The 15,942-nt window shown below is 42.0% G+C and overlaps 1 protein-coding gene across 1 annotated transcript in view; it reads right to left on the bottom strand.

Annotated features, from left to right (window-relative positions):
• Positions 1 to 15,942, bottom strand: part of MTA1 (metastasis associated 1) — an 89,375-nt gene that overhangs the window by 61,904 nt on the left and 11,529 nt on the right. Inside the window, exons 2-3 of the mRNA XM_086463050.1 lie at positions 9,240 to 9,307; positions 6,771 to 6,864 (exon numbers count right to left, since the gene is read on the bottom strand). Of these exons, the coding sequence (XP_086319176.1) occupies positions 6,771 to 6,864; positions 9,240 to 9,307 (162 nt within the window). The remainder of the gene's footprint in view (positions 1 to 6,770; positions 6,865 to 9,239; positions 9,308 to 15,942) is intronic.

Genomic DNA, 15,942 nt, shown 5'->3' with positions numbered 1-15,942 from the left:
CTTTTTTTTAAAAAAAAAAAACAAAAAAAACCCACTCAGACATTTCTACAGGTAACAAACAACTCCCTCCACACAGAGAGGTAAAATTGACATCGTTCCCACAGACAGAGGTAGGAATATTCCAACAAATAAACAAATCTACACAAGCATCTTCCCTCTTTTTTCACAGCCATGATTTATTACTGATGAGAATGAACCTGGCAAACGCGTTCGGAACAAAGGGAAGGAGAGAATACAGGGCTGGATCCAGCACAGGAACCTCCCTGCCTCACTGAAGGCATGCAAAAGTGGCTTTGACAAAACCTGTAACTAATACCACCTCGCTGCCTCTGTGCAGACAGCAAAGGCTTAAGTCAGACTGAACCACAACAGGGGCTGGCCCAGCCTCAGGTTCCAGGACAAGCCTGTCTGACACATGGGCATTTCACCGTCCCACAGCTGAAGCACTCACGCTCTAAGTGAAGCAGACTGCATCGTCGAGAACAGTGGCCCCTGAGAAGTAAGGACCATAGTCTTATTAAAAAAACAAAAACAAAAACAACACCAAAAAACAAACTAAAAAAAACCACCAAACACAAACATAAGAAATCTTTTCAGAAAGACTCGCCTGCATTTTTTACAGTACTGCAGAAAAAGTGGTATAGGAATACAGTAGGTGCAGCACATTGGGACTTCAACGCTCTCATAAATCCTTACTTAAAAATTAATCTCTCTGCTTCATAGATGTGCTTGTGCAGATTTAAAACTAAACATTTAGTCTTAATACAAACAGTAATGTATGAGCTATGCAGAAGTAGCCAGTGGAATGCTGCAAGGAGTGTATTAGATTAAGTATTATTTGATATTTGATGACAGTATCATTAATAGCACATTAACAAAGCTTGAAGGCAACTTATATTGGGAACAAGAGACAGGCAGATTGGACACAAAATGCAAGACTCATGTGAAAGCTAACATATATGGGGAAAAATAATTAGAAAGAGTAAACTTTGAGTTGGCAGGAGAAACCCAAGAGGCAGTAATTGTAATTTAAAATGACTGGGGGTGCGAGATGCGAAATTAAACATCAATATTTGCTAGACACTAGAAAGAATAGCAATTTGCTATAGATCAGATTGGGCTCTCTACAACATCAGAGGTAGAAAGCACTAGCCCCTTCTCTGCATTCTGAGTGTCATACAAGTAGTTACACGGCAGAAGCTGGAAATGCATAAAGGCAAACAAGACATAGAAATTAGGTTCAGAGAGCACACTAGATTGTCCAGCTTGGGAGCAGGTCTGTAGTAACAGAAGAATCAGTGTGTTTATCACTAACAAAAAAATGTAAAGGAAAAAGGAAAAAAAAATGGATCAAAACATTGGGAAACACAATAAAGCCAGTGCTAGTGACCTGCACAACAGTTCCGTTGGTAGCAAAGGAAGCTTAAACTCTTGGTCCTTTAACAGGTCAACTAAGCAGCTTGGAAGGACATTATACAAGCGTTGCATTTGAAGAAATGAACACTAACAACACCACATTCCTTCTGCCAGGTCCAGTTTCAAATGGTCTATATTATGACTCAGCCTTATTAATTTTCTCTCTGCCAAAAACCAGATACCGATTCATAGTGACAGAAAACACGGTGAAAGTTATAACATATAGAAATCCTTACACCTTGGCACTTCACAAGGAGTTTGCCACATTATCAAGACATCCCACTATGATCCCTTTGAAAAAACTTCTTGCAATCATCTTTTGCAGCCACAGCCATTATGACAGGTAGCATACAGAGCAAACAGACGCTATTTTGGACACTTAGCATCTCTTTCATCACTGCATCACCCCCAGAAGAGAGAAATCACAGTTTCCTCTTCTCAGTAACAGCAGAGCCAAAGTGTCATTAGCGGATTAATGAATTTGACTCTTCTTAAATTTGCATGTGTGGTGTTGGAAGAAAATGGAGGAGAAGGGGAAGAAAATGGAAGACATAAATGAAACTAAAAAGAACTCATTTGTGAAGTTATTATCAAACTGCATTTAGACCAGTGTTATCTAAAACCTAAAAACAACCCAAACTCAATGGACCCCCTACCTGCTTAGGCACACAGGTCTCTGGCAACTCAAGGACTGATTGAGCAGTAACACCTCACTGCTGCAAGACATCTATTTTTACAATCTTTGGCACTTACAAAGCCATTCTGCCATGTGTGCCTAGCACCCAAACATCAGCTGCTGAAAACTAAGCATAAACCTGCCAAACCGGCAGGCACTAACTACTCAGTTCTCCAACCACCACCAACTAGTCACTCCTTGTTTTACAAATTAGGATAAACATTTTTAATGAAGCGAAAACTGTGGTCATTAAGAGTCCACGAGTATCTGGAGGTGGTTAGGAGTGGATCTTTAGAAGGGAGGACAGGAGGTTGTATTCCTACTGTTGGAAATATATACTTAATTATATGAGAAACTATGCAAGACATTATATAGAAACTATATAGAGAGAAAATATATAGCCACAGCATCCAACAGCAGCTTGAGGAGTAAACTGTTGCTCTCACTTCTCTTCCACCAAGTGCCACCTGCACTCTTGTTTGCATACAATATCTATCTTAAACCACTACAAAGTCTCTGGGCAAGAACATTAGTCTCCTACTGGCAAAGCAGGTTCATTTCAGAAACAGGTGGAAAAATTCCCTAGAATAATTTGTGAGGTGATTAAAGAGGCTGAAGAATAAAAAGTGCTAACAATGTATGGAAGCCATTATAAGGCTGAAAGATTTATAGGACAGCCCAGACAAGCTTTATATCGTATGATAAAAATAGTAAGATCTCAGATCAAATCCAAGAATCAGGTTGCATACATCAGGTACTAATTTACTGTCACCAACTACAGAATAAGGTGCTTCCGACTCATTTCTCTTTTTATAAAGAGTTATGAGAAAAGACAACACATCTCAAGAGCTGTTTGTTTCAGATATCTCATGGATTACAGAAGCTAAAGTGTAAGCAATTTTTTTTTTTTTCCCTTTTGTCTTTTTTCCTTTTTTTTTTTTAAACTTTGCAACATTCATTTCACAATCATATCTTTTTCCTTCCTTTATTGGAAGAGAAAAAAGTATTACAAAATACACATATACTTTTTCTATTTATGTTCTAGCCATATCTTCCCATTACTTGGCGCTCTCACTGCATTGATCTCAACAGTAGGTCTAAAATAAAGGCATCTTAAACAGAAGACTGTGTGAATCCAAAAATGTCTGCAATCAGAAAGCTCCATTAATCAGCTGAACAAAGGCAGTTAAAAGATCAGCGATGCAGATACGTACATCTACTGCAAATGCATCAAAATGAGGCAACAGGAGACTTTATGGAAATGAACTCAAAGACAGTGACAGTGTTGAGTATCTGTACTAGAATCTTAACATCCACAAAATTTAATTTCATTATATCATGCAGGATGTAGATACTATTTTTTTCAGAGTAAAGAACAAATGGCTGTCCAGAAGCTTGATTTTACTCTCTTCTCCCTCCTTAAGAAGAACAGAAGCCACACAACAGCACATCTATCTAAATAAATGGAAGTCATTTTGTAGCAATTTTATTCTGCACCAGAAACAAACATACTGTAAAAAATGTTAGCTACTAATGAAATGTACACTAAGAGACAGCCTCAGTTGTCTCTGGTGGCTCTATTAATAGGATTGTGCTACAGAAGAATTTTCCTGGCTTTCAAACACATATGAATATGAACAATGAATTATTTGTTTTCATTTAAAAAGCCTCTTAAATTTCTTATCACAAAAGAAATCAGCCTTTGCAGGTTCAAAGACCATTTATATGGGCTCAAATATTTTTCATTTTCAGCCTCAGACATGCGTTTCTTTGAATCATTCCTACTTGCTTCCTTTACTAAATCTAGTGAAGTGAGACACAGATGAAGGAATCAATAGTCATGTTGTCTATGGTGAAGCTCCTATTAGCTTCAGTATTCTCAGATAAAATGAGTATTGCTGTGCTAAAGAGATATCAAAAAAGCTCTGCCTGCTACCAGAATTCTGCAGCACTGCCAAATCATCTCAATGCCGCATGACTTTTTTTTTTTTTTCCCCAAGGTGTGGTTGCAATGGAGGGACTTCCTTGGACTTGAAGCTACAACAGAAAATATTCAAATTTATCAGTAAGGAGCTAGTTTTGCTGCACGTTTTCTCAAATGGCACTACAGCACTGAGAACAGAGCAAGACATTATATTCATTGTTAAAACTGAATACCTGATTTAATCAAACCCCATGCAGTACAACTATGTAGATCTGTATTACATCTACATCACAATCTATTCATATACACACACCAAGAAGCACATTAAAAGACAATGATGCTTGGCAGCTAAATCATAATTTTGACATGCCCAGATCTGATTGCTTTTTCCATTTATGTATGTGCCTTGAATTACAAGGATTGATAAGGCTGTCCATGCCTTTTGCTAAATTTTATGCAATCTGAACAGCTACATCTCACATACTCCATTGTTTAGAAGTAAAAACAGAATAGTGACTCCACCTGCTTAGTGTTTTTCTCCCTTTCAACATATTATTTGGTAACTTGCTAGTACTGTGTCCATCACCCTGTAAAGACGGGACAGGAAGGATGCTCAACTGGCAGAGAAGGTGTAATGAACCTAAATCTAATCCTCACGGCAACCAGAATGGAGTCAGACAGGCTGGAAGGACCCCAGAAAAAGTGCCCGAAGTCATGTAATATGTTGCACTATTTCTCTCCTGGAGACCATAGAATCATAGAATGCATTGGGCTGAAAGGGACCCCCAAAGGCCATTAGTCCAACCCCCCTACAGTAAGCAGGGACATCTTTAGCTGGATCAGGTTGCCCAGAGCCCCATCAGGCCTGATCTTAAATGTCTCCAGCAATGGGGCCTCCACCACCTCTCTGGGCAAACTGTTCCAGTGCTTTACCACCCTTATGGTAAAGAACTTCTTCCTAATATCCAATCCAAATCTACCTGTTTCAAGTTTAAAACCATTGCCCCTCATCCTATCACTACGTGCCCCTGTAAACAGTCCCTCCCCAGGTACCCTGTAGACCCCTCTCAGGTACTGGAAGGCCACCATAAGGTCTCCCCGGAGCCTTCTCTTCTCCAGGCTGAACAACCCCAACTCTCTCAGCCTGTCTTCATACGAGAGGTGCTCCAGCCCCTGATCATCTTTGTGGCCTCCTCTGGACCCGCTCCAACATGTCCATGTCTTTCTTGTGCTGGGGGCCCCAGAGCTGGACGCAGCACTGCAGGTGGGGTCTCACCAGAGCAGAGTAGAGGGGGAGAATCCCCTCCCTCGACCTGCTGGCCACGCTTCTCTTGATGCAGCCCAGGGTGCGACTGGCCTTCTGGGCTGTGAGCACACATTGCTGGCTTGTATCCAGATTTTCATCCACCAGTACCAAGTCCTTCTCAGAAGGGCCGCTCTCTATCACATCATCCCCCAGCTTGTATAGATTACCAGGATTACCCCGGCCCAGGTGCAGGATCTTGCACTTGGCCTTGTTGAACCTCATGAGATTCACACAGGCCCACCTCTCCAGCTTGTCCAGGTCCCTCTGGATGGTATCCCATCCTTCAGGCTTGTCAACTGCACCACTCACCTTGGTGTCACCTGCAAACTTGCTGAGGGTGCACTCGATCCCACTGTCTGTGTTGTTGATGAAGATACTGAACAGCAGTGGTCCCAGCACAGACCCCTGAGGGACACTACTCATCACCCATCTCCATCTGGACACCGAGCCATTGACCACTATCCTCTGGATGCAACCATCCAGCCAATTCCTTGTCCACCCATCAAATCCATACCTCTCCGACTTAAGAGAGAAGCATGTTGTGGGGGACCGTGTCAAAGGCCTTGCAGGACTCCAGATAGATAATTTCCATAGCTCTTCCCTTGTCCACTGATGTAGTCCCTCCATCATAGAAAGCCACTAGGTTGGTCAGGCAGGACTTGCCCTTGGTGAAGCCATGCTGGCTGTCCCGAATCACCTCCCTGTCCTCCATGTGCCCTAGCAGAGCTTCTAGAAGGATCTGTTCCATGATCTTCCCAGGCACAGAAGTGAGGCTGACAGGTTGGTAGTTCCCGGGGTCCTCCTTTCTACCTTTTTTAAAAATGGGTAATGTTTCACTTCTTCCAGTCACCCGGGACTTCACCTGATTGCGATGGATACTCCCCTTGAGAACCAGCTAGTGCACCATGCTCAGCTTTCAAGTTTAGAATACACAGATCTACAGCAGCTTCTCAGCTATTTTATGCGGCATTCTGGTGTTTTGGTTTTTTCAAACCACCTTAATTTTTTTTCCAGTATCTTGCCTTACAGATTTATATAGGCAAACAACTAATTTATACTGACACATAACTATTTTTTGTATGTACTTTTTATCATTTTAAAAGTGTTTCTACAATTGAAAGAGAATCGTAACACAATTTTTATTTAGAAATAAGCTTCCACCTCTACTCAGCTAGGTACCTCACATGCCTCTGATCTCCTTGGGAGAGAAGTAAATGCCAACATAAGTTAACACAACATTCTGTAAAATAATAAAAATCAATAAATTAGTTACACAATGCATACATGCAAGGGAGGCTGATGTAAGGTGCCACAGAAAGTGCCCCAAATTTTATGATAGTTTAGTTTCATGTTCTTTTTCTTCTTAATCAGAAAGTAACTACAGTACTTAAAAATAGTTTCCAAGTCTTCTCTTAGCATAGAAGCAATCTGAACACAAACAAGCTTACTTGCATGTTTGTCTGCCAATACAATAAGTGTACTTGATATGTCTCTTCTTCTGTAGAAACATACCACCTTTGCTTCCACATTTCCATTGGCAGTCTGAAACAGGAAGAAAAAAATAAGCACAAATCAAGAACTGAACTGTCCACACTGAACTAAAAACTTCATAATAATTTGTAATTTTGCACAACATTTACACAGCATCACCTTTTAGCACCCTCCAGCTGCACACAGGTTACCTAATACACAAACTCCATTACCCATCACACAAACTCTAGTGTGATCCATTCCAGGGTAGGGAAAGAGAGCTTGGCCCTTCCCTCCTAATTGTTTCTGCAGGATCACCATTTTTAGCAGTTACAGATGTTTCAAAGTGTGAGGAAAACACATTTACCTGCAGTCACAACATATTAACGAGCCACTTTGCTACTTTTCAGGTAATGCCCACATTAAGTAGAATTCAAAAGCATCTTTAAAATCCTAATAAAAATGACTGTGAAATATAACAACAGAATTCAAGTTTAAGCTGTTCTCCAAACTCTGCAGGACAGTAGGAAAGCAAGAATGAACCGAGACATTATTACTGTCACAAAAGAAATCACATAAAGTTTTCTTTCTCTGACAGCACTAGTGAGCTAAACAATGGCCAACACACAAAAAAATCATTCCAAAAGGAGAATCAAGGAAGCTGCACCAGGCAATAAACTCTACACTAGTAACAACATACAAAAAGTCTTGGGATTTTTTTCTTAAAACTCTTACAACAAGATCAGTGATCAATGTCTTGTAAGATGGCATCTGCCAGACTGTAAAACTGGCTTTATACAAACTCTAGGGGAAATACACCTACTGGTTTGTAACAGCCCCAGCCAATCTATCCTCTCCAAAATAAATCAACAAATAACGAAAATGTAACTTAAAAGAGTTGTATCCTACTACTGAACAGACCTTGAAAACCATAGTGATGGCACACAGTTTAAGAAATTAGAAGAGTAAGACACAAATTCCCCTCTGGGAAGTCTCCAGAAAAGGCAGTGGACCAGCAATCTGTCCACAGGGAAACAAAATAAAAACTGATATACATGCTTGTTGCTAAGATTTGAATGGAGGAAAAGTTCCATCTTTTATAATATCAGTTTTCCTAACACAAAGAAAAGAAATCAGACAATACATACATGCACAAATATTTCCCCTTGCAGCCTACCAGTTTTTGGTACAGAGCCTGCAAAATTTCTATCCTTTTCCATTAAATAATTCAGAACATTTAAATTGTGAGGAACTAAAATACAGTCAGGAGCCATCTTGTTTAAAACATAGACAGCTACAATGTAGAATTATCAATTTCATTTAACTGCCCAGGCTTCACTTACACGCAGTAAAGAAAAAGGCAACATAAGATGTACGATTAATTTCAGTCTGCAAGATCCATCTCAAAGCGCAGGTGAAAGAAACTACAGCTCAAGCAAGAGTTGCATCAAGATGAGGGACCCAGGCTGAAAGTTCTTCTCTTTAATGGGGAGAAAGAAAGAAGATGGGAAAACAACACTTTCCTAGAAAGTGATCAACAAATTTGTACCCTGTAACTGATGGAATGCAGCTATTGATACCTCATGGATCCAATAGGAACATTTTAAGAACTCACTCTTGTTTCATTAATGGGAGACAAAGTATGTCTGCAAAAGACCTCCACTAAAAAAGAAGGGGCTACAAGGATGTCCTAGCATTCAGATTCTTTATTTGTCATTATATTGATAAATTTTTTCTTCCAAGTAACTGTTTGAGAGGGATGTTTTTCCATCACTGGTGGCTGAAAACCTAATTTTAGTCAGTTAATTTGAATTCAAATCCAAACCAGTGATGTTCCATTCCTTCTGTATGGGCTGCATTGGACATGCTGGTATTAAACCTGAGAAAGTGGCACGATTAGGATGCAGCTAACAGCTTCAGAACAGTCGTCTCTCCTCAACTAGGTTAAAATTGCAGCATCAAGGACTTCAGCTGGCTTCCCAGCCATCAGGCTTCCGGTTTAGATCCAACCACAGGGGAATTTGGTTGGTTGGCCCAAAGAATAACCGGCAAAGACAAAGTCTGAGAAAGCAGAGAATAGCTCCAAATCTTCCTGTTTGAAAGCAAGAGCCTCCCCCAAGAACGACCAAATTACACAGGTCTCCAACCTCTAGACAAACTGTTACATTACCTTCCATCCCATGATCCTGGCATGGAACTGAAGAACCTCAGACACCTCCTGCCCGACAGGTGGGCATAATCACCTTGCGAATGACCCGCTATTGACACTCAGTCCCTTCATACCAAAGAAAAGCAATCCAGCAGGTCTCAAAGCATTCCAGAAAATTATCAGAATTTTTAAGCTTCTAAAGACTAGAGAACTGCTAAACAATTGTTTTGATTCTAATCATATCAAACAGACCATAAATTCAATTAACTTCAAAGACTTGACAGAAAAATTTGTTTACCTTATTGAGTTCTTCTATTCTTCGTATCAAATACGGGTTACTTGAAGAATTTTCGAAGTAGACATAATCTGACCAAAAGAAAAGAGACCCTTTAAAATATGAACTGCTAAAAATCGAATCAAAACCTTACATGTATTACCTGTTAGAGACACCATACCAAATCCATTTCTTGGCACAAGCAGCATTTCAAATGTTCCTACTAAATCCAGGATTTTAAGCAAGGAAATACAAAATCCATGACAGTATAAGGTACATATATTAGTGCAATCTGAAGACAATACTCACTCTCGGGGGGGGGGGGGGGGGGGGGGCTCTACTGTCAGCCTAGAAAGGAAATCATATGATCCTTCTTCTCTCTCTGACCAGAATATTTCCACTTTGATCACTGTTGTCTTCACTTGCTTCCTCATCTTATCCAAATCCAGCCACTTCTCATTGGCAATATGCAAGCCTCCTCTTCTCCTCCAGCTCAGCTTACATGTACTGCCCATTTACTTAGAATACAAATATTTCTTTCTCTCATCTTTTTCTCTACTTCCGTGGCTTTTACGCCTATATTATCCCAGAATATCCTCAATAAAACTCCATATAGTAAGCCAAACAAATCAGTAATACTCATTTTCAAGCAGGATAAACATCTGAAGTTATAGGAAGAACGTGAGTTTTTCACCCAAAGTAGTGCCTTCAAAAAAAAAAAAATATCAGAGAAGCATCAAGCAGCACCATATAAATTATTTGGTATTACTGAGCTCCACGCTTAAACAATTCCATTTTACAGGCAAAGGAAACAAAAGACCAAGTCCATTCAGGACTCAAGCTTCTATTTCCCAATACTCCAGAAGCCAAACGCTAATCCTTAGGTGAGGCAGTAAGAGGGCTGAGTGCCCCTCCCCGGGTGCTGCCCTTGCACGCAGATGTAACCACGATTCCTTCCAAGATTATCTACTAGATTTAAGACGATTTCCCTCCAGATTCCCCGGCTCATTTGTGTTCGGAGCAAAACACACACAGGCCCCGGGCACGACTCCGGCAATTTTCTGCAATGAGCACATCAGCACGGTGCTCCAAGGAGGAATAGGCGCTTAGCGGTGCTAGTCTTTTGTAAATAGAGACAACCACGAGGCTGTCAGCCCCAATCTCCCCGAAACGCCCGTTAAAGGGCAGTCGGTGTCAGACATACGGCTATCTCCTCCCCAGCCCAGCGGAAGGAAGACACCCCCCCAGGGCCTCTGCTCCTGAAAAGCCGCACAATGAGAGTTAACGATTCCCTCCTTATCTCCAGGGAGACACCAGAGCACTCACCATCACGTCCTACAGCGGCCCTTCCAGTTCCCCGCCTAACACCACTCCAGCTTTCCCGACCGCTGCCCGCAGCTCACGGTAGCCGCAGGGCTCCCCGGAGCCAACAGACCAAGCCACTGGCTACCGGAGACACGGGCACAGCGGGGACCGCTAGGCAGATGACCCGGCAGGACCTGCAGCTCCAGTGCCCTCACGCCCCTTCAACAGGGCTGGGCTGCTTTAGGAGAGCGGGCACAAGACAAGAATCCCAGGGGCTACAAGAGTGACCATTTAAAAAAAAAAAAAAAGTTTCCAAGCTCTTTTCTTCCCAAAAAAACGTGTCAGGAGCCATGAGTTGCAAGGACACCTTGACAATGAAGTCCCAACACTGTCTTGGTTGAAGGGATGAGTGAGGAGGTTGCAATGCCGATACTCAAACAGTGCACATCTTGGGTTACCTAACCATACACAGTGCGCCAGGACTAATAAAGCATAGAAACCTACACCAAATTTTTTATATTTTTGTGCCTTCTGTGCTCCAGACCCCTCAGACTGATCATCAGCTATCTTCATACACACTAACACACATCTGAGTGGCTCCAAAACTCTGCCCAACTGCAAGAGTTGGTTCCTCTTAAATGTCACTTCCCTGCAGGCTTTAGTCTGGATAACGATCTCATCTAAGGAATCCAGATTGGAGATCTGTTTTGTAGAAAAACAAAGTTAGCAGAAACGGTCAAAACACCCAGACCCTAAATTTCCATTCCCAAGCACCCGCTCTGTGCAGCACACCAAACGGGAAACAACAAGCTCAACATTACTATGACCAACTCTACCAGAAGTCACAAAACCAGATATTTGGCAGCTTCAGCAATAACAACTGCTGACTGAAATAACAATGACAGGCATTAAACAATTTACACATCAGCAGAGTAAAGAGAAATCTTTTCTCCCACAGCAGAACCACCCATGCCCTAAAAGGGCGCTGCAGTGGAGAACACGAAAGCTTTGAGGTGCCTGCAAGCTCACCGGCCACCTCCCACCCCAAGGCTCCACCACCTGAAGGATGAACAAGTTCTTTTCTCACTTCTCCCAAGCAACTAGGCCTTAGCTACAGGCCTGGTCCTTCACTTCAGGTACTCTGGCTGAGGCTGATGCAAAAATCTTACACTTGTGAACACTGTGACTGAAAACAAAAAGTGAAAACTAAAGGAAATGTCAATCTCTGTCTTGAAAATATAACCTTGTCTTTAATTCTGCGGGTTTCAGGTGACCATTACAATGTTCATAGGTCACATCATTTTTCAAACACCTTTTTTGTGTGCACATATGTATATATATTATCACAGACACGTTTTCTACCTCAAGTGAATATTAACTTTTCATGTAACTACAATTTATTGATTGCAAAATCTGGCATGGATTTAAAGAAAGTTTATCACAGATGAATGGTTTACCAATGAAAAGCTCACGGTGGTATCCAACAGTTTTGAAGAATAAAATCCCCAAAACATTGCTTTGCTCAGCAGCAGGAACATCCCCAAAAACACACTCCATGATCAGCAACTGCAAACAAACCTCCCACAAAACAGCCCACTGCACGCTGCTGGCAGAAAGGCAGAACCAAAGCTGTCCCATGGGATTCTTCAAGAGCAAACACGTGACACAGTGTACAGGTGCATACTTAGACCAGCGCTTGATGACTTCATCATGTCACAAATGCACAGCCCAGTACATCTCATCCATGTTTTGGAATGTTAAGCATTTCACCAGTAGCTATGCAACTAATGGAGACCTATTTCCCATTACTCAAACTACCTGGAAAAAGGTTTCTTCCTCTCTGCAGGCAATGCAGAGTGCACTGCAAATCACATAAACCAGAATGTGACCAAATTAGAGGGGAGTAATTTCCATTTTTCACAGTGATTTTACATACTTTAACTAAAATCAAAATGCTATCCTGCACAAAGAAATGCTCAAATTACTGACTATTCCACATGTACAAGAAGGACATTTGGTACAAGAAGGACATTTGAAGTTTAACAAACCACTCTCCAAAGCGATGCTTTAGCAGGTGAGAGCACTCCTTTAAAACTGTTCCACAAGCAACAAAACCCATGAAGGCTGGTTTCCTGCACACCGGGTTTAAAGGAGGTACAGCAGCATGCTCCATTGACCCTTACACTCCAAAACACCTCCCTTCCCCCTGAGCAGCACTTCCCCTTCATCTCCAGCTTCCTCCCATGCCGTGGAAATGCATCCTTCTCATACTGCCTACCCAAATAATGCTATTCCCAGTTTGCTTGACAGTAGCTACAACTGCACATCCACACACACACACACATCAGATAACAGAAACCCTCTACAGGCTCCCAACAATCCAGTTGTCAATGAGAGACATCCTGTCTGTGAACAACTGCCAGGGTCTCTGCCCTGGGCTGAAAGAGAGGATGGGGAAAGAGACAAAATTAACAAGGTTCTAAACAACAGGAAGGTATGCATCTCAGCTCCTACCACAGAACAGGAAGGAAAAGAGTACACACTAAACCAAAAAATAATGTCTAAGGACAGAGAAGTAGAGCCTGATAGCAAGCAAAACAAGTCAGACTCTCCAAACACAACAGACTGTCTATCCTGGGTAATTTACTGGCTTTCCTACTTACACAACTGAAGAACATGACTAGCCTATCCGCTCTGCACCCCACAAGCACAGCACATCCCCTTACCAACAGCAACCGCCACAAACACACAAAGCTCACCCCTTACCGCCCAACCACCTGAACAGAAGTTGGAGACTCAATCCCATACCTTCATAACAGCTTGTATCTTAAACTCACAATCCCTGAATTAATCAGCCATGCGTCCACATCATGATCATAATTAACAGCATCACTCGTGCACATTACGGAATTCCCTATGATCAGGCTAAAGCAATGACTAAGGAGTGTGGCAATACTACAAGACAGCAAGGTCCATCATGCATATCACCACCTTCTGACACAAACTCAGGGTTTATTTCTTCCTCTTGCCTGTTCTGTTATAGAGCAGAAGTACCCACATACATGCATCTACCCCAAAAGCCTTTTTAGCCTGTAACATTTTTTTCCTGAAGCTGAGAATACACACAACTTACTGGGAAACAATGCTGTATTACACAGGTACTGAACGCTATAACACACAGGCAAGCATACTTGCAGCTGTACAGAAGGCAAAACTAGAAAGACAGACGACAGAAGATAGAAATTTTCCACAAAGGCAGTAAAATAATTGTTTTCAATTAGCAATAAACATAACAGACTTGCTTTTTGTTCTCATATACTTTTAGGACTTTATTGCAAAATAGCTTCCCTCTCTGCCCTCTTCATGTCAGCTGTTGATTAAGTGTACATCAGTCCGTGGAAAAGCAGATCAGGAGGGGGTGCCACAAAAGAAAGAACACACACTGTCTAGAGGTTGTATATTTATCAGATTAGACATGTCTGAGCTACCTAATAACCTTATGGGCTTTTAGGTGACCGAGTTGCAAAAATGCCCAAAAGAATTTTTATCCTTCCCAACTTACATTTGCTTTCAAGCTACAAGCGCTTTCTGAGGACTGATCTTGATGAATACTCCCTACTTTACTTCCAGAAAGCCTTACACACTGCGTACTGCGTTAGCCTGCAGATGTACTCAGGACACGAGGGAGGCTGAAGCCTCCTCTTCCCACACTCACTACCGCTGTTGGGTACAATATGCATTTCCAGACATGTGATAAAGAAGTAACTTCACAGTCGCAAATACTTCCCCTGCCCAATCCACAAAGCTGCTGCCCTGAATTAAAGATGAGCATCAAGAGAGTGCATAAACTTACAATGACCTGCTTACTTTATGACTTATGGGAAATACATGCCTCCTCATACTCTGGGTTTCGCATTCAACTTTGGGCCAGTTTCTTTCAGTAAGCTCCAGTTTTCAAATTATTCAGCAGGTTGGTCCTGAAACTGTCAATCACTTTACATTTTGGATAATACAATCCCTCCTGGTCTACGTTCTCGTGAAAGAGGAGGCTGGAGAGGCTACACTGCTTTAAGCCTGCAAGTCAAGCAATCTCACCTGGCAGACTGAGCACAGGTCTCATTGCCTTCTGTCTGTTCAAAAAACAGCCACACTCACAGCAGCTGTCACCTGATGAAATGTTTAGTTAAAAAACAGATAGAGTTTCCACTGAGAAAGCCTTACTGGCACAATATTTTCATTACCAGAAATGCAAAACTGAAAACAGGTGTTTCTGTTGCTAAAAGATTTATGAGGTCAAATACACCTAGCAGTATACATGAACCAGGTATTTACAATCAATGCCCTTCACAGCTCAACAAAGGTATTAAACATATACTGTCAGCACAAGTTCAATTTGTGTTTACTGGACAGCAGTATTTGTGGCTACTGCACGCACTGGATACATGCTGCCTTGTCCTCAGCTTGCCGCGCTACAGGCAACACCACTACTACAGATCAGCTCCTTAAAAAAAGGAATGGAAATGGAGCCACAATTCAACCACACAAGCACTGGAAATACCTATAGCCATTTAGTGAGGGACCCGGCAAAAGCAAGCACTATTTCCTGCAGAAATCTCCACTCCATACAGTTAAGAGCAAGCAATCACTAAATTTAGTAAGGACAGGTTGAGATACTCAGTTAAATCAAGCTAGCTTTGCTCTTCTGAGCAAAGTGACCAAGTCAAAAGGCTCATGAGGATAGAGATCAAAACAAACAACTCTTGACTGAAAACTTTAACTAAGACACACATCTCAGAAGGGACTGTGCTTGTGAGAAGAATCCACCGCTCACACAACATGTTCCCGAGATTAGCTGCCTGGTCTCAACAAAAAGGCTTAGCCAGAACAAAACAGGGAAAAATTACCTAAGCAACAAGTTCTCACTGCTAAAGCAGAAAGCCTGGTTTTCACCAACGGATTAAGAGTAACACATCACTGCACCACTTCCTTAAGCCCAAAGCCCGCACTAAACTTCCTAGATATAAATTTGCAATGACAGCCCAATTCTGTGCGCTCACGTCCATCCAGAACAGCGAGTACCCTGCCTCTAACCACACAGTGAAAACAGTCCCAAGTCAGGTAAAAACAGACAAAGCTTCCTTCAGCAAGGGAGGCTGCCATCCTAAAGAGCTACCGGTCACAGGACCCAGCAGGCTCTGGCAGCCGGTCAAACGTTTTAGGTCACCATCAGGTCTACAGACATCACAAACTCCACTCAACAAGCGTGGGATGGCTCCATGCACAAGAAAAGCAATCCACTGCCAAATTCTCCTGATGTACTTGCAGCTTCTCAGCCTGGAGCCAGAAAACACTCTTAAAGGAACTGTTGCAGCCCTACCCTTCCCTTCACGATTTCCTACTTCAGCCCAGCAGTTAACAGTCT

The sequence above is a fragment of the Leptosomus discolor genome, chromosome 3 (genome assembly GCF_034619465.1).
Source record: "Leptosomus discolor isolate bLepDis1 chromosome 3, bLepDis1.hap2, whole genome shotgun sequence".
NCBI lineage: Eukaryota > Metazoa > Chordata > Aves > Leptosomiformes > Leptosomidae > Leptosomus > Leptosomus discolor.
This window is presented reverse-complemented; position numbering and strand designations above follow the sequence as displayed.